The sequence below is a fragment of the Aspergillus steynii genome (genome assembly GCF_002849105.1).
Source record: "Aspergillus steynii IBT 23096 chromosome Unknown P170scaffold_3, whole genome shotgun sequence".
In the NCBI taxonomy this organism is placed as follows: domain Eukaryota; kingdom Fungi; phylum Ascomycota; class Eurotiomycetes; order Eurotiales; family Aspergillaceae; genus Aspergillus; species Aspergillus steynii.
In genome coordinates this window covers 2,557,029-2,579,792 of record NW_020194400.1, presented here as the reverse complement: position 1 = coordinate 2,579,792, position 22,764 = coordinate 2,557,029, and the positions used below count along the sequence as shown (strand labels likewise).

Sequence of the window (22,764 nt, the reverse complement as noted above, 5' to 3'; positions counted from 1 at the left end):
ACGGGGTCTGCATGACGTCTCCCGCAATAACGGAACATTCAGCATTCCATCCTCCTCCCATCCAATTCCATAACCCTCTGCTCGGCTTCTTCTGGTCACCATAATGAATGGGAACGACTCCCGAATAGCCAACAAAAATGTACTGCCAGAAATGCCGGACTCCTTTGAAGCTAGACAGCTCTCTAGAGTCGCTCAACCCAGCGGTCTTTGATCTGCTCACTGGTATTTCTTATCTATCACCCTTGAATCTCTCCATGGCTACACGACCTATGTCGCTAACCTTAGCTTGAAATACTTAGGCTCTACGGGTAAGACCCTGCCGGAATCATCGTCTCGACCTTCCTACCCTCAAGAAAGACATGAATACTACGACCGAGCTTCCCAGAATGCCAACTCGGCGGCATACAGGAGGACGATCCCGCCGCCGGTTAATGCCCAGAACCACAAAAGCCACAAACTAGGACGTGGGGATAGCGGCAACATGTCCTTCGTCATGCTTACGGAGTCTCAAGTCGGCCCGCCACAAGCGACACCAGATGCCCAAGGCGTTGGCTCTCCGAAAGGCAAGCAATCATTTGGCACTCAGAACCATGACGCCGAAGGGGAGGAACTGCCATTTGCGGAACAGGCCGAGCGCAATAATCGCATTTTCGAGTTCATATCGGCTCACTCCGATATTGATCATCCCATCTGCACGGAGTGTACCGACCTAGTCATGTCGGGCCTACAGAAGCGCCTGCTCAACGCTACGAAGGAACGCGATGCATACATATCATTTTTGAGGACACTCAACTCATCAAAGGTGCCTACAGCCGAAGAAATTGAGGCGGCTGAGCAATCGTTGAAGGAGACCAAGGAAGCTGAAGAGAAAGCTTTTGCCGAGCTCGTCGCCTTGGAAGAAGAGAAGGCAACGTTGGACAAGGAAATCGCCGAGCTGGAAGAGCAATCACAAAAGCTGGATTTGCAGGAAGAGGAGTTCTGGCGTGGGCGCAACGAGTTTACACTAGAGCTTAACGGATTCCAGCAAGAACGGGATGCTTTGAATATGAAGTACGACCACGATTCCCGCCAGCTTGAACGGCTTCAGAGGACCAATGTGTACAATGATGCTTTCTGCATTGGTCACGATGGCTACTTTGGGACGATAAATGGATTGCGGCTTGGCCGTTTAACCAACCCCTCCGTGGATTGGCCCGAAATTAATGCTGCTTGGGGCCAGACAGCACTGCTCCTTGCAACCATTGCCGAGAAATTGGGGTTTGCATTTCAGGGGTACCACCTTAGACCTCTGGGGGCAATGTCTAGGATTGATAAAATCGAATATCCTCGCCCCTCGCCGGCTCAGTCCGCGATAGGTGGTGGGAACCCGACTGCACTGGGACCGCCCAAAATCACCACCCTCGATTTATTCTCATCCGGAGACCTACCACTCAATCTTCCTTGGCTTCACCGCCGATTCGACGCAGGAATGGTGGCGTTCCTAGAATGTCTACGCCAACTAGGCGAATATGTGGAGATACCACAAGCACCTGGATCCTCAAATCGCCGAACTTCGAGCGGCGCTCCAAGCACGGCCTTGAAGCTCCCTTACCCAATCAAACGCGATAAGATCGGCGATGCTAGTATCAAGCTTGGATTCAACCAGAACGATGAGACCTGGACCCGTGCCTGCAAATACACCTTGACCTGTTGTAAATACTTGTTGGCACATGCCAGCAATGTCGCCAGTATTGGGTCCAATAACTCCGCGGCTGCTACGGCCGGTGAACAAGCCAGACCGACAGCGTCTAGCCCTGCTAAGAAATAAGCAAGCCACGGCACACAGGGCAACTGCGGCATGTCCACAAGACAAAGAAGAAATTCCATCTAGCCGTTCCACTTTCCCGGAAGGGGGTATCTGAAGTCCAGAGCGTTACGTCGACTTGTTTGGTCATTGGGACTCCGGCTAGTTATGCGGATGTTGAAGCCCAGACCAATCATACTGTATCACGCATGAATACCTAAACGGCTTTCAGGGGTTATGTTCCGATAAATGAGAGGCGTCGAATTCTGTGCCTCAAAAACCAAGGCCCTAGAGAATTCGGTTGCAGGCTGGTCTTCCGCATGTATCTATCCGGCCGGCTCGAGATCACGCATCACACATCTTAAAATCCTTCACCCTTGCGTTGCGTTGCGGCCCTTGTAAAGCGTCCATCCAACCGGTCACGGTGGTTTTGTTGCGCATGAAACGGCGTGGGATCACCGCTACATTGCAGTAGCTGACATCCCTCTCGCCACCCGGTCGACCTTTTCTTTTTCTTTTCTCTTTCTCCTCCCACCAGGCCATTTCGGGGTCTTGTCATTCTGGAAGCCTTTCGCAGTTAGTTATCGACAGGGATGTAATACATAATCTTGCCCTTTTTGGGATCGAACCGTGGTGATAGTGTGACATGTTCGTTTTGTACAACCACCAAGCTTATGGTCACTTGTGTCACTTTTTTAATTTCTTGTTTCATTTTTATTTTTATTTTCAATCTTCCACGAACTTCTGCCTGGCGGATTAGAAACCTGACACAGGGAGGATAAAGCGGGAGATCGTCCCTTAGTTCAACACCTTCTTCGGTCGAAAAGTGATAGGTAAACTGACACATTCCTGTTGCCAGGTGGAGGACACGACAGGCGTTTTCTTCACCCTGCCTCGTAGATCCGGCCGACGTAATCCACAGGAAAATTGACTCCACGCCGGTCTTTGTATCTTCGGGGAGGCGTTCTGGCCGTCTCCACCCTCTTCCCCCTCTTTCTTTCCTGTTTATTTTATTATTTGTTTTTTCATTTCTGCGTGTCAGCGTCCAAACAGGGAAGACCCATGAGCTCCACCACCCGCGACGGCGAGGCCAAAACCGAACGAGAAAGAGGGACAGGGGAGGACAGAGACAGGGCCTCTCGCAAATGGACGACCACGGTCTCCACCGTCGGACGAGCAAAAGAACAAAGGGAACAAAGGGAACTAGACCTGCAGCCACATCGATTCGGCCATCCGGCGGATCCATGGCGCTGGGTCTGTCAATGTCATACAGCACTGGTGGTCACTCTAGACCTAACCCCCCAACTGTATCTCGCCCAGTGAGTGCCTGCGACTGACAACTTGGCCCGTAGGACTAGGACAGCAGGGCTACGAGGAAGGTAAGATGTTGATCCTTCCAACACGTCAACGTCGACGAGCAATGGATGTTTCGGGCCACACGAGCGACCTGAATCCTCCTCTCCTTCTCCCCTTTCTTCTTCTTTCCCTCCTCAATCGTTCCCCTCTTCTTTATCCCTGCCGTTTAGTTTCCTCTAGTGGCTTTTTGGTGGATTGGACTTCTTGCGGTGCGGTGCGGTGCGGTCAGAGAGTCGAGGGGGAAATGTTTTTCGGAACGGTTGTATTAATTAAATCCGCTTGAGATTTTCGCACTGGTAAGTAACTAAACTATACGGCGTATGCGCATAGCTCGGTAGGTACTTGTGCTGCGGCGATTTCAAATTCTGGACGAACGGAGCACCTGTTTCGTCTGCGTTCAGTCGTCCGACTGGATCCTCATATTCGGGACGGTGGCAACATTCCGCAGCCTTCGTTGTTGGTGGCCGCATTAGCCCGTGGCAGGTAATTTGATGCAAAGCTGGAGATTTGGGCGCTGTCAGGTTGGATCGGATCGGATCGGTTAGGCTAGGTTGCCTTGTTGGTTTGTTTTTTATTTTCATTTTTGTTCCTGTGCTTCCGTACGGAGTACTTACAGGTAGAAAGACCATGGGCTTGGCCCTTGCTTGGGAATTGGGCCCGCCTGTTCACCTAGAGTAGGACCGGGAGGTATGGAGAAGGTGTAGTATCGATCTGTGAAATCAAGACCTGGTTGGAGGGACTTGGTCCGGTCCTGTTTGGATTTTCATTATTCAATCTACGTAGGTATTTATTTATTTCGTTCTTCTTTTTATTAATTTCTTTTTCCTCGTTACAAAAATCTCGTTTCTTTTTCCACGGCGGCGTACTTTTTTCCGTCCATACAGTGGCCACAATGTGGATGTGTGCTTTCTGATACACAGTATTACAATTTAACAATATCGTCAGAAGATTCACCGTCCAGATGAGATCTTTCCCAGTTTGATTTCTTAAGAATTGAGCATCAATTCCGCTCTACCACCTGTATATCTCAGTGGAGCCAGGGAGAAAAAAGCAGACGATTGAAATAAGCTCCAACCATAAATCGGCGTCGACCCTCAACCTTATCCCCGTAGTACGGCGTACAAATTTACATTCTTGAAAAGGTTTTTTTTCTCGTTCCACGGCACAAAGTACAATCCTCCCAAACCTGTGGATAAGCCGTCTATTAGAGCCTTACACAATTCCCGTTCCGGTTAGTCCGACAGCCGGTTTTTCGTGGGGAACTTTCTTTTCCTGATGCGGTTGTGCGGTTGTATAATCTTACATGGTCTAGGATGGTTTGTCTATGAGGCTTTCTTCGAAATTTAAAACTAGAGAATGAACAGAAATAACAACACAATAAACGAGAAAGAGGGGAGGGGAGAAGAAAAGAGGGAAAAAAAGACACCTCCCACTCTAAGCCATGTCACAACAGCAAGCCACAGCGGCTCCCCAAAAGCCACATCAGCGACCTTCCCCCCTCTCCAAGAATAAGCCGATAGGAGGCGTCCCCCATCCGTGTGCTGCGTTCACCGCATCCAGAACAAAGAGAATAAAGGCCGGCCGGCCGGACGGCTTGTCCTGTGTAACGGCAACGGGGGGCAGGAACTAGGAACTATCGCGCTATGGTTTCCGGTTCCAGTGTTGGGTACCGCACAGATGAACTATTTCGGGTCGAAGAAGTCTAGAATCCAACTTGCGTAAGTAGATACGACGCAGGGGCAAGCTTGGGTTAGTTTTTGAAGATGCGCCGTAGGTATGGGGTTGCAAGTGAAAGTGAAAGTGAGGAACCCTTGACCTTGACCTTGACAAAAGAAAAAAGTGGGTACATACTGTGTCTGGACTTCTCTAGAATCGACAGCCAGATAAGCTGTCAATACTAGGCTGCTCCATAAGTGGCATATCATGTGTGATTGATCTCCACCAAGGGTTGGGCCATTTTTTATTTTTATTTTTATTTTTCGCCTCATCTTTCTGATGGGTGGGTGGGCTTCAGATCTAAGCCTGTTTGAGCATCACGAGTCTGGTTCGGGGGGACGCTAGAGGTTGGGGCTTATCTAACGTGCGAGGTTACGGGTTATGCTTTTGAGTTTTTGGGCCTGTTTTGATGGGTTCGGGCTTTGGATATGAAGGTTCCGGGGGTTTGGTTACTGTTGAGCGATATAAGGCATATAACGGTTCTTATTAGGGGCTGGCTTCGGGGTATAAGCAGTTTGATATAACGTTGTATGTATACGGTTCCATGGGTCGTTTGTATCTAGAAGCTACCGCTAGTCCATAAGAGGAACGTCGGTGCTCTGTATGTCAGGCACAGCGCAGGCTTCAGGGGGGGAAAGAATAGATCTAGATCTGCTCAATGCAACGAATGATTTCCTAGTATCGAAAATCTGCACCTCGATGCTTTGAGAGACTGTTTCCAAGGAAATCGTTCGTCCATTACGAAACCGACCGACCATTGAACATGCCATGTCCCGGACAAAAGAAATAAAACTAAAAATAAAAAAACATCAGACCATATTGGACCCTGACATTAAGAATCCCAGTACCCGAACTCTAATGCCTACAAGCAGACGCCTGCCATATTCAGCCCAATACAACCCTGACACTATAACAAATGCTACTCTACCATTTAAGCTCGGCATTTGCTTTCACAGAACCTGTTAAACGAACTCCTAGATTAATAATACCCCCGAACTATCAAAGCCCTAACCAGGCACCTCCCGACCTACCACACCGAGAGTTATAACGCAAGCCCATATAGCATTCCCATTTCCCTTCCCCAGGAGCCGGAAATGGCTGGCCTGACCCGGCCAGGCGAACCCAGTTCGCACGGACAGCGCGATAATTACTGCTTTCAGGATCCACGCCGCGTCGGACACCCCGGATCTTGAAATCGCATTTCCAACCGGACGGGAGAGGATATATCGGAAACAACTCGATTCACCATGGCTTCTTTACGACACTGCCAATGGCGAAAGCTGCTGCCTTGGTTATCGCGCGATGGCCTGGTCCGTGGTCGCTTCTTCCTGGGAACCTGCGCCGGGGGGAAGAGAGAGAAAGCGAGAAAGTAGCGTCTCCCGGACTAACTACTTGGAAGTAGGGAGCTTGCTCATTGCGCTCCCGCTAAGGCCTAGACGAAAGCATGGACAGCGCTGGCTCGGGGCCCACAAGCTCCAGGAGGCCGACGGGATGAACCCTCGGGGGGATTGTTGCCCCGTTCGTCTGGCTTTTGTTGCTAACACGAGTCAGTCGGTGTTTGTGGTCGGGCTGTCAGGAAAGAGAAACATACCGTTTTGCCTAGTTTCAGGGAACGCAGACCTGAGGTTTGATCATAATCGAGGATGGGATTTTCTCAGAAAACCCGCCGGTTATACCAGGAGGTACTAGTATAGAAGGATTCTGTAAAGGAGGCAAGTAAGTACTATGAGCACACTGCCTATATAGTATATTGCATACCGCACTCCATAGTTATATAGTAGTTACTCTCCACTCACTAAGCCAACGGTTATTTCTTAATTAATTGACTTTTCCTCGCCCTCGTTTCTTTTTTTCTTTTTTCTTTTTTCCCCCTCCCGCGTTCTTTCCCGTCAATACAACGAGCCCGTAATGGTACGCGTAATTGTAAATAATCCCTCAGGATGGATCGCTGGCGGGTATCCCGATCCGGTCCGCCACGATGACGGGCCGAAGTTCCAGTCTTTGGCCATCGGAGGGGACCAAGGTACTAGCGTGACTGGCTTCCGGGTCTCCTTGCGAAGGAGGGTACGGCGGATGGAAAATAGAATGAGATAAATCGAACGAATAAAAAAAAAACTTGATCGAATGAGAGAAAATCAGCTGAAGTTGGCTTCACGGAAACTATAATAACAGGGCACGTTATGCTCTAGCTTAGCGCTGTCAGCCATGAGGCAATGAAGGGTTGAAACTTTGGAGGTGCTCAGGCCTCATCCTGTGGCCCGCACACCGACCATATGGTGACGTTCACCCCATGGTTAGTGTGGTCAATTAGAAAAACGGTTTAAAAAAAGGAGCTCGAGAGGGAAAGATAGAAAGAATGATAGAAAAAAGGTGAAAAACCTCTGTATGGCAGGAAACAATCTATTTATATTTGCATTCGTTTCGATTTTTGCTGTTTTCCTTTTACCCAAAACATCACTAGATACATACATTCATGGATACATCTGGGAGATCCCGGAGGCAAGAGGCGAACGGAAATCAATCGAAGACCGATTGCGTCCTGAACCAAGGAGAGAAAAAGAAGGGTCTTGACATGAATAATTATATTAATTATGCAGTGATAGAAAGTACGGTGCAGCCCTGGTAGGGGGAGATAATGTACCTCCTCCGTAGACAATGATCCCCCCAAAGTTGCACCTGCAGAAATGGCGCATGCAAGTACCCAACTAAGCTGTCAGTTAGTCTGACTGTCTGGCTAATTGTTGGTGATCTCCTTGACGGGTGTTACGCGTACAGAACGCAGATACCCAGATACTGAGGAGGTACGGTATTTTACCGGTACATCTAGCGTATGGACTATACTATACCCGTATCAGCAAGACACGCAGACGTCGTCTTCGAGGAGATTTCCTATTGTGTCTGCAACGCCCCCTTTCTCCTTCCTTCGTCTTGAATTCGGCTGCTTGGCTTCGACCGAGGAGGAGGTCCGAGAATAGAGATATAATCCTGTCTGGATTACAGGTTGGGTGGGGGGCGTTTTAGGTTGTTAACCTACTTTTGTTTCCATTCAGTGTTTGGCGCGGAGGATTTCTTGGGATTATTGTTCAGGATTAATGATTTATCATTTGCTCAAAAATAGCAATAAAAAGAAAATTAAAAGCAAAAAGGCTCACATGCAGGTTGCTGCTTAAACGGGTTTAGCTCATTGACTCAGCATCGCGTTCCCGAGATTCTTCCCGGAGCGTCAGGATCTCCCATGGCAGTATCACCCAGTGTCCTCTAGTAACCGAGAGTACGGTCTGGTCTGTCAGGTCAGATAATGATATCTGTATCACCATGGTTGAAGGAATGGCTCGTGGTGGATCTTGATCCTCCATGCATCTGCCCTCTATCTGGCCACTGATTTGCTTGAAATCTCCTGGGGCCGACTGTGGATTGGCCCTTCGCCTTGCAGTATTAAGATTGCAGAACCGACATTATCACCAAAATTGAACTTGATAGGGTGGGAGATGACCATTCGGCGGAGTTGGGCTGGTGAGAAGCCTTTTGATGTTCTCGGGCCCTGAATCCTTCAAGTGCTTTTCCACGGGAATTGCAGCGGCTCATTGTTAACGCTTCTCGATGACCGCCTAAGAGGCCACACGGTCTTGGTCGAGTCAGCCCTATCCCTTTCAGATGAATGCTCGGCTATTGTCCCCCAAGCGGTCGGCTAGACATCAAGTCTCACATGACAATGGGCGACCAGACAGGGGGAACCGTGATTTTTGGTATGTAACGATGGCTCGGTCCGTTGTGTATTGTTGTTTCAGATCGAAACACAAACATAAGCAAGAGTACATAGAAAGGTTGTGTGTCTCAATCGGCATGTCTGTGCTGGGTCATATTCTGATATTTGCTCACGTACCTAGGGTCGGGGCAAGAGTACGGTCTTCCTGATGCTGACTCCATCCAGCGGCACTGATTCTTTTCTCCGCGCCGCATACACAGCGGCAGACTTCCGGTCTAAATATATTGACGTCAGACCACAAGTCTGCTCTTGGCTTTGGGGGAAGAGCACCGGGAAAAAAGGTTTTATCTAGCCAAGTTGGGACTGCAACGCCTCTAGTTCGCTCTAGTGATTATCAAGATGGCAAGCACTGAGTCGTTTTAACGAGACCTCTGAACGGGCTTGAGCTTCTATACGCCTCTTACCCTCGGGAATTTGCCCCCCAAAACTCCTCCCTCTACGCTAATGAAACCAAGGCCCTTGTCACGGAACTCCGCTCGCACATCATGCATCGTGTGATTTGCTTTTTGGAAACCAGAAGACCCCAGTTTGTATTTCCAGATGGATGATCATGCATTGCCTCCCCGTGGGATAAGCCAATCGAAGGATTATGCGGTTGAGTTGGTTGTTGCCGTCAGTGCTTCAGGAATGCCTCAAGATAAGGGACCAGTGGAAACCTGTTGCTCTGACATGCACTACAGCCCGTGATGCGGGTGAATTCCTTTTCCGGTCTGGTCACACACCCCCAGTCCTGGTATCAGCTGGGGCCCGGGACATGTCTCCTTACAGAAAGAAGCACATCGTAGCACTTACAGATGGATGCAATTGCAAATCCCGCCTCGAGGCCCTCGCTCGACCAGGACTTCTGTCATACGGCAGGGCCCTCGGGCCACTTCACACAGCCACCGACGCCTTCTGTTGATTCTAACCCCTCTACAGCCTGATTTTCATTTTTTTGATTTCCCCCTCCCCTCGGGGAAGCTGTCCCGGGATTGGCCGCTCATGTATACTCGACTGGCAGCAACCGTTCCCCGAGTTTGCTTAAATTGATTTCAGAGGACAAGTCACCTTACGCCCAATTTGGTCAAACATGCAGCTGCTAATCGGGTATCTGTGATTGTTGCTCCAGTATCTTACCCTTCCCGGCAGTATCTTGATCCCGATTTGTTCTACACATGGCTTAAATCTCTACGGAATGGCGTATCTGAAGTTTGACAGGAATGATCTGCGACAAAACCCCTCTATTCATATCATGATCCCGTTGGAATTCCTTATCCGAGGCCTGTTCAAGTTGCTGACTCGAGATAGAAACGATGATAACCGACGTCAGTGCACCGGTCGTTTTTCGGTCATGATGTAGTGGTTCTATAAATACTGTGGAGTATCAGCCTTGGCTGGATGCGGCCGCTAACTAGTACGAATTGCTAGGAAACAGCCAGACACACCTAGACGGTACCAAAACGGCCGATTATCTTTTTGAAAGGGACGGATCTTACAATGCTTCAATACTTTCGTGAGGAATAATTTTCGTGGCAATGAGGCATTTGCTATGGCTGTTGCCTGATATTCTTGTCATCGGACTTCTCTGGAAGAAGAGAGGCACCTAGACATGACAGGGTACGCATACCTTACCTGGTCTGACTCGCAGCTTCTCTAAATGTACCTCCATGTAGTAGTCCAAGTACCTAGGTAGGTAGGAAGATATAATACTGTGAGGGTATATTTCGCTCTGCATACCGCATCGATGTAATTTGCGTAATATGAAACAGGAGCAGGCGCCCGTATCATGAAAATAGCAAAACAAGCCTGCCAATTCCTGGGAGGTTCCAAAATTTCAACGTCCCGGGCCATCGCCATCCTCCATGCTCGGACTACAAGAGCAACAGGTGGAGGATTGGATCTAGGACTTAACTAGTACTAAAGGCCGGGGAGAGTGGGTAAGTCGTAGGTACTTCGCGACCCTAGTACTAGTGCTCCTACTAAGTCGGGAGAGGCACAGACAGCAGTACTTCGTCGGTAAGGTACACGGTAATACGGTACCGACGGAACGTGACAAAAGTACACACGGACCCATGGCGGGTGGCGGTGATTGGCCCGGGGAAACAGGGATGGCAGCAGCCGCGGGCTTTTCCATCAGCACGTCGCCGCAAAGGGCAGGCGCATGTTATTGCCGGCTTTCTGCCAGTCGGCGACGTACTTTTCCTTCCGGGTTAGACTCGCTCGGCGGCGAACCACTTGGTTGCCCTGTTGCGTCCGAAGTACGAGGGAAGCTCATGTATGCCTTCCTTCCCTTGAATCTTTGCTCTTGTTTTCGCTTTTCAGTTTTCATCCTCCCTCCCCCCATGTATCGTCGGTTCCTCCGTACTAGCCTCCCCGATCAATGATTCATGAGACTCCATGTTGGTCGACTAATCCTCGGGAGTATTATTTGTCGTTGGCGCGGTAAACCGACTGCCTGCTTTTCATTACGCCCATACTTACGGAGGAGGTACTTACACACCTGCAGCCTGTCCAGACCAGACTCGGCCACTACTAATATTGTCAACTTAATGATCCATCCTGATGTCCTGGAAAACTGGAGTGACTACCGAGCTGACTTCTTCGTGACTGCTCTTCCCTAAACCCAACTACATCGTCATTCTTCCCCATCGTCCATCCCCCCCTCCTCAAAATACCTGACGCTCAACCCGACTGCTTGATCTCCATCTACGCTGTTCAACCCATTTTTGTTATTTTCGTTCCCACCCTTCTACCTTTCCTCCTCTTTGGTCTCTACATCTCTCCCCCGTGAGCGCGCTTTCTCTCGTCTTTTATTTTCTTTCCTTTCCTTCCCTTTTCTCTTCTCACACTCCTTCTCTCTTGTCTACGTACCTCATTACGTCTGCGGCTCCCCCCACACCGTGCCTTTCTATTCTTGGCTCAATTCTGCTCCCATTCTCTTCGCTTCTTCGACAGCCGAACTTCTTCCCTGGAAGACGTCAGAGTATGAGTGACGGCGAGATCTCGGTGATCTGTTCATGATGGAAGGTTCCATCCCTCCGTCGGCCGCCCTTCCTGTCTCTCCTACCACTTCCTCCTCTTCGGCCGTCTTTCGCCCCCGCAGATCCGACGACTGGCACGAGTATCGACCGGCCATTGAGCAGCTCTACCGCGATAACCAGTTGAAGCTCAAAGATGTCAAAAGAATCATGGAGCGTGATTATAACTTTGTTGCATCGTACTGTCTTCCCCTTTTCTTTTGCTCGCGGTGTTTTTTTCTTTTCTTTTTTTCTTTTTCCTCTCCCCCTGCCTTTCCCTTCGTTTGCAGAAAGATCATATATAAAGTCCGACCTTGACTTGGGCTGTCGGATTTCAGGTCATTTATACTGCAGTAATTCTATTTCCCCAACGGATGGTTTCTTCTTCCTCTTCTTATCCAATTCTCCCTCCCCCTTTCTTTCGAGCGAGGAAGAGGACAGTGCGTCGTCTCTGTTGCTTTTTCTTAATTTCTTTTTCCACCCCTTCTTTGCTTTTTCCTCGATGGACGAATCAGGATCTTGATAGACATCCCCCCTAACAATCAACACGTCCAGGGAAAAACAATATAAAGACCGCCTGGCAGCTTGGCACATCCGCAAAAACATCAAAAATAAAGAGGTCCAAGTCATGATCCGGAAACAACAGAAACGGGCAGCCCGGGGCAAGCAAACCGCATTTCGAGTCGGTGGCCAGGAAGTCGATTCCAAACGCATTGCACGTTTCGTCCGTAGATATGGCACCCAGTGGGAGAACAAACCTCGCAATAATGACCACCGCCAAGCAAGCCCAGAACCAAGTGAGTCTGACCCCTTCCGTAACATTGTCCATTTATCGGTTATTCATTCTGAATTCGCAGAAACCCCGTCTGATATGAGTTGCTATACCCCCGAGCCCGACGACAGAGGCGCAACTCTATCTCCGCTGCCTGAGCTGCAGCCAAACCATCGTGAGATAACCCGTTTTCACTACATGCACCCAGTCAAATGTTCGATTTTCATCAGGTCTCTCTTTTCCATTAACCAGTATTTCCTAGGCACCGAGACTTTCGATCCGATCCCCGAAGCCGACATTGATGACGACCAGTCCCTAACGGCTACCCTCAGCCCCAGCTTACCCAATGAAACGCCCAAAGCCTTGGAAACTCCGCTTCAAGAGGCAAATGCTTGGAATGAGCTTGTCTCATTTCAAGATCGTCTTCTGGCCCTCCATCACACACTTGAGCAGTCTATGTCTGGATTCACGTCGCCCCACGACGAATAAACACGACAGCCCGGAAAGAACACCAGGCGCTCCAAGCGCCTGAAGGCCTGGAGATGGAGGAAAGCGAGCTGTTATTCCTGTTGGGAATCGCTCAAACGGAAAAATTGTTAACAACCCCTCTTCCTTATACCTCCTATCATTGGTCAGAGTAACTATATTACTACCCGCTTCTCAGTTTACTGCTTGTTCTGTATTACTGCCGCGTTTTTGCCATCAGCATTTCTTTATATTTCTTTCTTCTATTCCCTTTCCCCCATTTTCTCTTCCATCTTTGCATCTTTTGGTTCCCTCTAGCTTTTTCGTTTTGCCATTCTCAGAGTGCCGACTATATAGAGCATCTATGGTTTGATTTTCTGGGAACGGCATAATGTAGGTTCTGGTGTACGCTCTAAATGTACAAATTGTGACGGTGTACGGGACTGGTGGCACTTATATCCAGGCCTTGACTACAGAAAACGTCGCTCTCGTGCCAGTTCTCCCCTTCAACAACCAGAACTCACGGAGCATTGCGATGATAGTTCGATGACTACACGGTATCGATTTTATCACAGACTGGAGACTATCAGATAACTTCGAACGAGTCGTCTTGCGATCAGCTTCTGGACCACCGGCCTCACGAAGACTCAACGTCCATTTTGTACGGCAGATTCCAGAGAGCATGAGACTCGATCACCATAATCAACATGCATATTCGCCGCCCCACGACTGATTTCTAAGAAAGCCCCTCGAAAATGATGCACTCGCTGGCCTGTCTCTTGAACCAGGAAATCCAGTTTCAACCAGAAGTCCGATGCCAACCTCGCATCACGATTTCAATATGACCCTCGCGCCGCCGGTATCCTGCTGATGTACCTTCCATGCAATCTATGACGAAGAAACACAAGGTGTGGCAAAGGGGATGGAGTGAGACGCCGCAGATATCCAACTGATATGAAGGTGACAACGGTAGATGATTTGTTCTGCCCATTCTCATTGTGCTCACTGTCAAGTTGAAGATCTAGTTCCGAGGTATGGAGTAGGTAGTCGATTTTCCCTGCGTTAGACGAACATGCGTATTGGACGAAACCTAGCGCACGAGCCCCATCGCGATCCTGCAAGACGACGATACTCCATAGCCCGGTCGCCACCAAGATCGGACTGGTCCTACAGGCCAACGCCAAGGCAGCCCCCGAAAATCGCTAGTGAAACGAGCAATAGCAGAACGGAAATTACCACCTCTGGAGAGCAAACACAACAAAAGCCAAACACCATAGTAAATCGCCTCATGCGGAACGAAATGAACAAAGGAGGCTGGAGGGAAGCCAAAAAAAAAACACTGGCTTTGGGTTGAGTGTGAGCGATCACAATCAACAGGGGGGGAATACATTATTATCAGGTAGATTTTGGGCAGTACGGAGTACAAGAACTAATGTTTGCACTGGTCCCCGAGATGCAGATATCAAAATCAAGTCGGTGCCAGCGAAAACTAGACTATGGAAAACAGGTCCAAGTTGTTGACGACTAAGGAGGGCGTTACGCATGCAGTGGACGAGACACCTCCCACAGGGGGAGGAAGCAAATAAAGCAACAGAGGTGGAAAAGAAATCCGCCACGAATCAAAGGCCAGACTGCCGCCAGCAGACAAACGGACCACTTGCGCCCGACCCCCAGCCCAATCTGGTAAAGCCAGCCAGTCCTACGCTGGGCGAGCAGATCCAAGGGGCAAGCGGACCAGTCGGGGGTTTCAGGTCCTGGCGTTGTTCGCGCCGGATAATGTCGATCTTTGTTGAACAAAAGTACTGGTCTTAAGATTGCGAATGCTAAGGCTGGCTCTCTCCACTGTTATCGTTGTCTCCTCTGTTAAGGATCTTCCACACTCTTGGCCAATGAATCCTTCCGTCGTATATATTGGACTACTCGTATAGCCAAGGGGGTAATAGGCAATACGCCCATACACACTAGAAGATCCACCGAACAGCGCAGCTGAAAGCTGTCTCGAGAGACCGCCGAAGTACCAACCATCATATGACTATTTGTGATGACGGAAGATCCCCGACTGCCTTGCTGCCTGAGGTATGCTGTGATTTGCAGCCCTGCTTGTACGGCGCCGTACCTAATCGATCCGACAGCGTCGCTGCTTTTAGGGCTGCCACCTGCCCCTTTCAGCTCACATGACTGCCGCTTACTGTCGGTGTCTTTTGCCATACAGGCCTGGATTTGCCTGGATCTTCCTCTCATTATACCTCATTGCTCAGCAGACCAATCTTTTACCGTCGAGCCTTCTCTCCGACCACATTCAACCTAGTCCTGACGACCAAAGACACACCCCATATCCCGCAAGCCTATCGATGCTATGGAATGAATCGAATATTACCGACCTGGAGGCTATCATTCTGTTACAATCAAAGATTCTCCACAGTCGTGACCAGATAGTCTATAAACTCGACCTGGCTCGCTAATCGATACCTTGCCATTAATATATGCACGGCTGATACAGACTCCTTGAGATCGACGTGCTGTCTAGACTTTCGAAGACCACGTTGTCACCAGCTTTAGACAGGTCTATGATATGGGATCGATTCAACATTTCCAATGGCAAGCACGTTCGTTTGGTGACTACTCCCATCAGGATCAATCTCTCCGACGCGAAGAATACGTCCTGGTCTAGTATTTTCAACTTGATCTGGTGAGAGCAAGAGCCGCAGCTGTCCAATATCTCCATTCGTAGGGATCTGTTCATGGAGATCTTGATTGCGGAAATGTTCTCCTCTCTCCTGACCTTGGGCAAGTGTCAACTCAAAGGTTATATATGAGCAATACGAAGAGCCAGTCCTCGAGCCGGTCAATCAATTCGGTAACCAAGACCTCCCAGGTGTCCCGAAATATGGCAACCGCCTATCTGGCTCGGAGGCGCAAGCGAAAACGTCACACTTCCGGAAGCCAAGATCATTCTTTCAAATTTTGGTGATACGTTCTCTCCAGTGTAAGAAGAAAAGATTCAGGTCCTATAAACTTCTTCAGACTCATCCCCGGGAGGCTCTGTTGGCTTGAACCGAGCCTCTTTCGTTCCCGTCTGATATCTGGCTCCTCGCATGCACTATCTGGAACATCGTTGCCCAGAGAACACCTTTTGACGATCCTCTCACCGATCGCATGACATATCAGTAGATCTGCACCCTCGGACCATTGCCACCTGAGTGGTGGACAACATGGGAGGTGCGTAATGACAAATTCACCGAGCAAGGGGAGCCCATCAATCAAACCGCCAAATCAGTCCTGGGAAGATTGCTTTGAAGTCGCTCGGATTCTCCGAAGGGAAGAAAGAATGACCCTCTAGAACCAACCGAGCGTGATGCCCTTCTCGCCTTGCTGCCTTTAGGACCCGGTATCGTTCTTCTGAGCGATATTTACTGGGCCAGCGTGGATGGTCAAATGCGCTCTGCCTGAGTACGCGAGACTTTACATTGCGCTGACACAATTGAAGCCGGACTTCCGTTCGACCATATATATCCCTGTTGATTATTGGTGCCAACCCCATGGCAGGCATTAGTACAACTAAGAAGCACCCCAACAAATATGGAATAAGTATACTTGAAGCCGACCTCGGCTTTCTCTCTGTCTAGTCCGATTTTCCACACTATCACTACATACAAGTTCACAACCCAGATTCGTGACATCTAGTAGCACAAGCTCCGCTCTAAGCAACAGGTCTATAGAAATTGGCTGGAGACCTAGAGATTATCATCCATCTAGGGGGAAGCACCGACACCTAAAACACATGAGCATGACAGCCCCATAATCCATACATATTCTAGAAACTACCCACGACACGCCAGATGTCGACAGTGTCATTATATTGTCACGCAGAACGGTCCAGTTCAAAGCTCCCATTCTATGATTTATAGGATCGTATCTAAGTACTTCATAGACAGTCTATGCTTAACGTCAAGACAAAGGCTGGACATTTTGTCATTGACGGAACCAAAAAGAGTAAAAGGGTGGAAATGATAGAAAATAAAAGTAATAATTTGTACAGAAAGTTAAGAAAAAGAATAAGAGAGATGTGTAGATGATAGGAAAAAGGCGGGTGGAGAAGGAAGATGACCTTTTGAAAGCGCTCAACCATTAACAAAGGAGGAAAGTCACCACAATGAACAGAAACCTGCATGAAAAAAGAAACCACAGATATCCCCATACTGACGAAAGCAGAAACAAAAAACCGAGGTTACCCAACGCTTGTAATATCCCGTAAACAAAGGGAAAAGTGAAAAAGGAAGAAAGGAAAAAAAGTAAACAGGTGGTAATCATCAATAACTCTCATCCCGAGTGCTATACAGTCATGTGCAGTGTCTCTGACTCGGTTTGGACTGAGTCAATAATAGAAATGGCGGTCATTGAGGAGGGGCGTAGCGGCGTCGTGTTGGGCCATCAATTAGATATAAGGCACCGCCTTAGGAATAGAAAGCGCTCTTTTGGAAGCTCTCGGGCGAAATGTCACCCATTTTGCCCTTCAGCTCGGGTTTCGCGTCCTGGGAAGCAACGGCAGCGATTTCCTCGGACGCCCCGGCTTGCAGGCTGTTGCTGCGACTCGCCGCTTGGCTACCGGCCGTGATGGCCTGCTGCGGTTTCCGCTGGATAGTCTCCAGATAAGGACCGGGGAGATATCCGACGCGGCCGTCTCGGGCCCGGCATCGCCACCATTCGGAGGCGTTGCCCATGGGGTCCGACTTGCTGAGAACGGCGACGATGTCGCCCTTCTTGGCGGCCAGATCGACGCCATTGCTTTCCTGCGACTCGGGGGAGTAGTCGTAAAGCACGCGGCAGAAGTCAAGCTTCGATGGGTCCAGCGGGGCTCCGCCCTGCAGCTGTTCCCCATTGGGGCCCTCCATGAGTTGGCGGCGCTGCTCTTCCTGCGAGCGGGCCAGCGTCTTGATAAGTTTGCCCATCAGGTACGGAAGACCGAACAGAGCGATCAAGAACATGAAGAACGGCTTTTTCGATGGCTTGGGAGGCGCAGGGGTTCCATCGGGAAGAGTGGCGGGCGCCGACCGTCCGTTCAGGAAGGCTGCGAAGGCCGAGGGGGTGAGAGCAGTGGCGTCGGCGGGAGGTGGCCGACCGGTGATCTTTGCAATCAACGTCCTGAACCACCTGATCAAAGTGAAGATGCCGAGGGCCGAGCCCAGAGTGTTGCGTAGATTACCAAACTGTTCGGCGACGGACACCATAGCTAATCATGCGAGTCAGCCTTACGGTCGTAATTATGATCAACAAAGAAAACATCAAACGTACCGAAGAAAGAGCTGTGAGTGGCCATATAGGTACTCTCGAGCATCTGAGCGAATCCTCCGAACGCGCCCACGATGCTCTCAATCATCTGAAACGTGGCCTGCGTGTTCTGGCCGAACGAATTCGTCAAACTGTTGGGATCATTGGGATCACCGGGCATGCCGCCTCCGTACATGCCTCCCATGCCTCCCATACCGCCATACATTCCGCCCATGCCACCGTAGCCACCGTACATCGATCCCATGGACCCCATCGTGCCGAAGCGGGAGTACGGAGAGGAGTAGGAGCTATAACCGCCGTAACCTCCGTAGGGACTGGCTCCGAACCGCGAGGCACCGTACGGCGAGTAATTCGAGGCGGTGCGATTCACAACTGAGTTCAAAGAATTAGGTCGAGAGGGCAGATCGGGGGCGGTAGCAGTTGTCGAAGCCGCGGTCGGCGCAGCCGAGGTATTTGTTGTAGTCATGGCCGTAGCGGGAGCCGTGCTAGTAGGTGTGGGTAGGGCGGTCCCTGCACGGAAAGACAAGAAAACACGTTAGTTGACACTGCAGAGGCCGTGAAAGCAGACACGACAAGTCGGTCGATCACCTACCACCAGCGGCGCCTACCCTCTCCCACGGCTTGGGTGGCGAAACTGATGCCATGGAGATCGGGGAGGAAATCTCACCAGCCTCGCATCGAGATGGACCCAATCAAGAGGCCAGCTGTCGGAACTGAGCCGAGTCTAGATGGGGGAGGTGAATGGGGGGTGAATCTGGGGGTGGATGGAAGATGGGGGAAGGGAAAAGAGGAGCGAGAGAAAGAGGAGAAAAGAGGGGAGGCGATGGAGATGGAGATCAGGAATGGGTCAGAAGGCGGTGGAGACGAAGGCGCGGAAAAGTTCTCGGCGCATGTGCGACTGCCGAGGCTCCGCGTTTTTGCCGACGGACTTCTCCGTCCGAGTCACGGGATTCGCCTTTCTCTCTGTATCTACAGAGTACGCTATACGGATCCATAAAGATATCTGCTTCATGCAAAAGCTGCGATTCTAACCCATATGCTACAAATCGCCCCAAAACTCCAAACAATGCAAAAGGCGTCTACACCGCCCAGTCTAACTATCTGTACAGTACATCCCAAGAAAACCCATATCCAAACCAGTCAACGCTCGGGAAAAGAAAAAAGCTCTCCTAGTATACTCATAGCTCGTCATGGCCGTCGGATACTGGAGTACCGGGAAGTCGAATCTTCCAGGCGCGTGGAGGCACTGGCAGACCCAACCAATAGCTCCACAGCCGATTGACTTCCAGAACACATATTTCAAAGCTGCGAAGCGGTCATTAGCAACACAATCGGATCAAGTTTTGCATGAGGGGGTGAGTCAATAGCTTACATAGTTTGAGGAGCGTTGAGCCAGGATTTCGCGACGTAGACGAATGTGTCCCATACCACGGAAAACTCGGCCTTGATGTCGTCCATGACCGTGTCCGTCTCACGGCGAACTCTCTTCCGCTCCCACGGTAGCTTTTCGGCGGCGTATGCGAAATCGTCTTCGTCGTTTTCGTAGTAGAAAGTCGAGCCACCATCCTTATAAAGACGTTTCGTTCCCTTGCCATCGGGGCTCTTTTGCCGTGACCCCGGGGCCGCCTGAATGGCGAAAACGTCGCCATCGTTCAGGTCCATGGCGCGGTGGAAACTGCGAACAGCGGCCAGACTGTGCGAGATCCGCCCCAGCGTATTGACCAGAGACACCAACTCGGTTCTCCGGAGCGGGGGGTTTTCGCCGTTTTTCGTCTCGTCATACTCAAACAAGACCTTCAAGGCGGTCCCATAGCCGTTGACTTGGAGCTTACCCCATAGTCGGCATTTGTCGCATCCAACGCAATCCATCAGCCGGCTCACGTTCCTGAACCGATTGCGGAAATCTTCTTTCAGACCAATGGCGCTGGGATCCTGGAACATGATGTTCTCGTCGAAAATCTGGGGTCTGTCGGCAAGAGCCTTGGTAAGAACAGACACCTTCGCCTTGGTTTCAGCATCCTGGAGAGGATCGCTGGTGCAGTACGTGTATCCCTCCAGATGCTTCCGCAGTTTCGCAACAGCCCGGGACACCAGCGCATAGTTGAAGTACAAGTTGGAGATCCGCTCCGGGTGGTCGTGCAGTCGTTCCTTGAAGCACTGCAAGTTCGGGTGCCATTGTCCCGTCGTCTGATTGAGATAGTCCCAGCAGAGATGCGTCGAGATGGAGGCATGCATTCCACTGATGACACGATGGAAGACGCGCTTCTCAAGACACTCATTGTCCAGAGGCAATCCCTCCGCATGTTTCAGCTCCTTCTGGATAACATTCCGAAAGTCATTTACGGCCTCCAGCCCTCCCAACTGAACGTTTGGAGACGACTCTAGCTCCGGAACCGGCTTCAGGAAACAATTCTCGCGATAGACAGCATCCCAGAGTTGCCGGGCGCCTGCTCCAGCATACCCCGTGAATCGTTCCGGGTTATCCACCAAACTGACATAGTCTCCCTTTCCGCTGGCTCCCTCGTCTTCGGGGACACAATAATCCCGCTCGTCACACTCATCGTCATACTCGACCACGCAGCTCTCCCTGACGTTGTCTCCCAGCATACCCTGGAGCGGTCGATCCTTGGGACGCTCCTTCTGGAGCTTGCGACCGGGATGACCGGCCTTGGGGCCTTCAAGTTTACTCAGCTCCTCCGCGCGCCACGTCAATGGGATGTCTTCTTCTGATTCGATCGTGTTCACGGCGCAGGCGATATTCCCGCACATGCTATTTGAGTCTTGCCAGAATGGGCAGACTTTGTTGAATAGGTTGAGACGGTAGTATGAGAAGAAATCGGTTTCTTGTGTGATGGATTGAAGGAGCGTGTAAACTTGGTCATTCATTTGATTGATGGCGGCGTAGGAAACGCAGGCGTCGGACACCATGGCACTGGGGTCAATCTACAAAAAAGGATCGGTGGTCAGCGGGCAGCATGAAAACAGGGATCACAGAATTACAAGTCAACTCACAGCGCAGGTGTCAACTTCAAGTTGGGATTGCTCATGGCCATCATGGTTGGCGGAGGTGAGGTTTAGCAAGCTAAACACAGCCAAGTAAAACAATTTGGCCGCGGAGCGCATTTTGGCGCAAATGTCTGGGATTCAGACGACCGTAGATCGAGACAAAAAGAAAAGACCGAAGATAGCTAGATAATCAATGTATGATCTTCACATGAAAATCACCAACAGTGGACCAGCAAAAAAAAAAAAGTCAATCAGATCAAGCGGCGAAGGCACATAGTCTGGTCGGACCACTCTCTATCTCTAATTCAACGGAGATAAATGATCGCGTGTATTTGGAGAAACGAACGAAGCTGAGGAAAAAAGATGCGACGCCCGCGAAAGGAGGGAGGAATGGGCGGAAGTATTGAAGGGACGCGAAGTTGACAAGCTGTCCTTGGTGGCGGGAGTTGCATGACTTATCGGCTGATTATCAATAATCAGTGAAAGGAGTCGTTTCCGCCTTCCCGCCCCGATTAATTATTTATTGGGTCTGATTAGTTCCCCCCCGTTTCGCCATTATTGATCAGGGTCCCTACTATTCCCTATTCTCGGGTTCGTCGTGAGGCCATCGTGGCTCTCTTTGTTCTGCCATCAGGCCACACCCGTCCAAGCCACTGCGTTTTTTATTCTTATTTTTAATTCTGGCAGGGATTCCTCCAACAGCTGCTCGCATCTCCCCATACTTACCTACGGGGTTACTCCCTGGCCCCGATCTAATACCGATGCGTCTAGTGCCGATCCATACAAATAGTCCTACCATAATTTCGCCGTTGACTACTTCCTACCAACGTTTCATCTCCTGAGCATAAGCTGATCCTAACTACGTTGGACCGCCTGTCTTAACCATGAGTCCCGTGCCCTCTCTTTTCTGCGTAGCGTAGCAGGCCACATTCCCCTTTCTGCCTTGCATGCTGCCTACCTACTCTTGCATCTGTGTAAGGAAATCAGCGACTCGACGCAGATAAGGAAAGTATCCGCGGACAGGTGGGCTGCATTTCCCACTCTCGCATCGCGAAGATAGGATGGGATAGGAAATGGAAATGGGAGGGATTGAGGACGAGAGGTGAGAATATAAATTAGTTAGGCTGGTGGTCCAGTACAGGCGGGACCGGTGTCGTGTTGGAAGGTCAAATACTAGTTGATGGCGACGGTTCGAACATGGATACTGTGCTTTATCTCGCCCAGAGATTGTAGACGCAGGGGCTGTCTGCATGGCAGGAATGTCCCCTCACCCCTGTGGTGGCATTGTAATTATCTTAGCGACGCCTTAATTTCCACGGGGTGGGTAGGTGTAGTTTAGGGCTATGTTGCGATAATGGTAGGTGTTGAATGTATCGTGAATAGAGAAGTGATCGCTTGATCATGATGTGGTGTCTGAAAGCCCGGGCCAATTGAAGGGACCTACGTCTGGCGAAGGCGACGAATATCACTACAAGCGTTCTAATACGAGGGAAAGGGAAGATCAACTTGTTTGATGAAATGATCTTGTCATTTTCATTGAATTTAAAAACGGATCCATTCTCTTCCTCCAAGACTTGGGAGGGAACACATTGGCCATTGCCAGGCAGTACAAAAA

At 50.2% G+C, this 22,764-nt stretch overlaps 5 protein-coding genes across 5 annotated transcripts; 2 read left to right on the top strand and 3 right to left on the bottom strand.

The window, feature by feature from the left end:
- Positions 1-137: 137 nt before the first annotated feature.
- Positions 138-1,807, top strand: P170DRAFT_474260 (beclin 1; the record flags this gene model as incomplete). The annotated part of the gene is made up of 2 exons (XM_024853113.1): positions 138-222; positions 300-1,807. The coding sequence occupies 2 exons, from the start codon at positions 138-140 to the stop codon at positions 1,805-1,807; spliced, it is 1,593 nt and encodes a 530-aa protein (XP_024706004.1).
- A 277-nt stretch (positions 1,808-2,084) lies between these two features.
- Positions 2,085-3,219, bottom strand: P170DRAFT_152020 (uncharacterized protein). Its single transcript, XM_024842526.1, has one exon. It carries the CDS (start codon positions 3,027-3,029, stop codon positions 2,361-2,363), a length of 669 nt encoding a protein of 222 aa, XP_024706003.1. The 5' UTR covers positions 3,030-3,219; the 3' UTR covers positions 2,085-2,360.
- An 8,200-nt stretch (positions 3,220-11,419) lies between these two features.
- P170DRAFT_151821 (Clr5 domain-containing protein) lies at positions 11,420-13,093 on the top strand. Its single transcript, XM_024842525.1, has 4 exons — positions 11,420-11,817; positions 12,173-12,414; positions 12,475-12,564; positions 12,652-13,093. The coding sequence occupies exons 1-4, from the start codon at positions 11,618-11,620 to the stop codon at positions 12,876-12,878; spliced, it is 759 nt and encodes a 252-aa protein (XP_024706002.1). The 5' UTR covers positions 11,420-11,617; the 3' UTR covers positions 12,879-13,093.
- Positions 13,094-17,308: 4,215 nt separating this feature from the next.
- On the bottom strand, positions 17,309-18,787 carry pex13 (peroxin PEX13; the record flags this gene model as incomplete). Its single annotated transcript, XM_024844136.1, has 3 exons — positions 17,309-18,084; positions 18,108-18,653; positions 18,736-18,787. 3 exons carry the CDS (start codon positions 18,785-18,787, stop codon positions 17,309-17,311), a joined length of 1,374 nt encoding a protein of 457 aa, XP_024706001.1.
- A 521-nt stretch (positions 18,788-19,308) lies between these two features.
- P170DRAFT_435874 (ER oxidoreductin) lies at positions 19,309-21,283 on the bottom strand. The gene is made up of 3 exons (XM_024849039.1): positions 21,156-21,283; positions 19,516-21,086; positions 19,309-19,448 (listed from the first exon to the last, which is right to left on the bottom strand). The coding sequence occupies exons 1-3, from the start codon at positions 21,264-21,266 to the stop codon at positions 19,322-19,324; spliced, it is 1,809 nt and encodes a 602-aa protein (XP_024706000.1). The 5' UTR covers positions 21,267-21,283; the 3' UTR covers positions 19,309-19,321.
- Between the last annotated feature and the right edge of the window lie 1,481 nt (positions 21,284-22,764).

Bases quoted from the DNA above. Each gene is read 5' to 3' on its own strand.
- P170DRAFT_152020 (XM_024842526.1), bottom strand. From the start codon at position 3,029: ATGGATCCGCCGGATGGCCGAATCGATGTGGCTGCAGGTCTAGTTCCC.
- P170DRAFT_151821 (XM_024842525.1), top strand. From the start codon at position 11,618: ATGATGGAAGGTTCCATCCCTCCGTCGGCCGCCCTTCCTGTCTCTCCT. The intron at 11,818-12,172 runs GTACTGTCTTCC...CAACACGTCCAG, and splicing joins GATTATAACTTTGTTGCATC to GGAAAAACAATATAAAGACC. The intron at 12,565-12,651 runs GTGAGATAACCC...AGTATTTCCTAG, and splicing joins TGAGCTGCAGCCAAACCATC to GCACCGAGACTTTCGATCCG.
- P170DRAFT_435874 (XM_024849039.1), bottom strand. From the start codon at position 21,266: ATGCGCTCCGCGGCCAAATTGTTTTACTTGGCTGTGTTTAGCTTGCTA. The intron at 21,087-21,155 runs GTGAGTTGACTT...CCTTTTTTGTAG, and splicing joins TTGAAGTTGACACCTGCGCT to ATTGACCCCAGTGCCATGGT. The intron at 19,449-19,515 runs GTAAGCTATTGA...ACCGCTTCGCAG, and splicing joins CTCAACGCTCCTCAAACTAT to CTTTGAAATATGTGTTCTGG.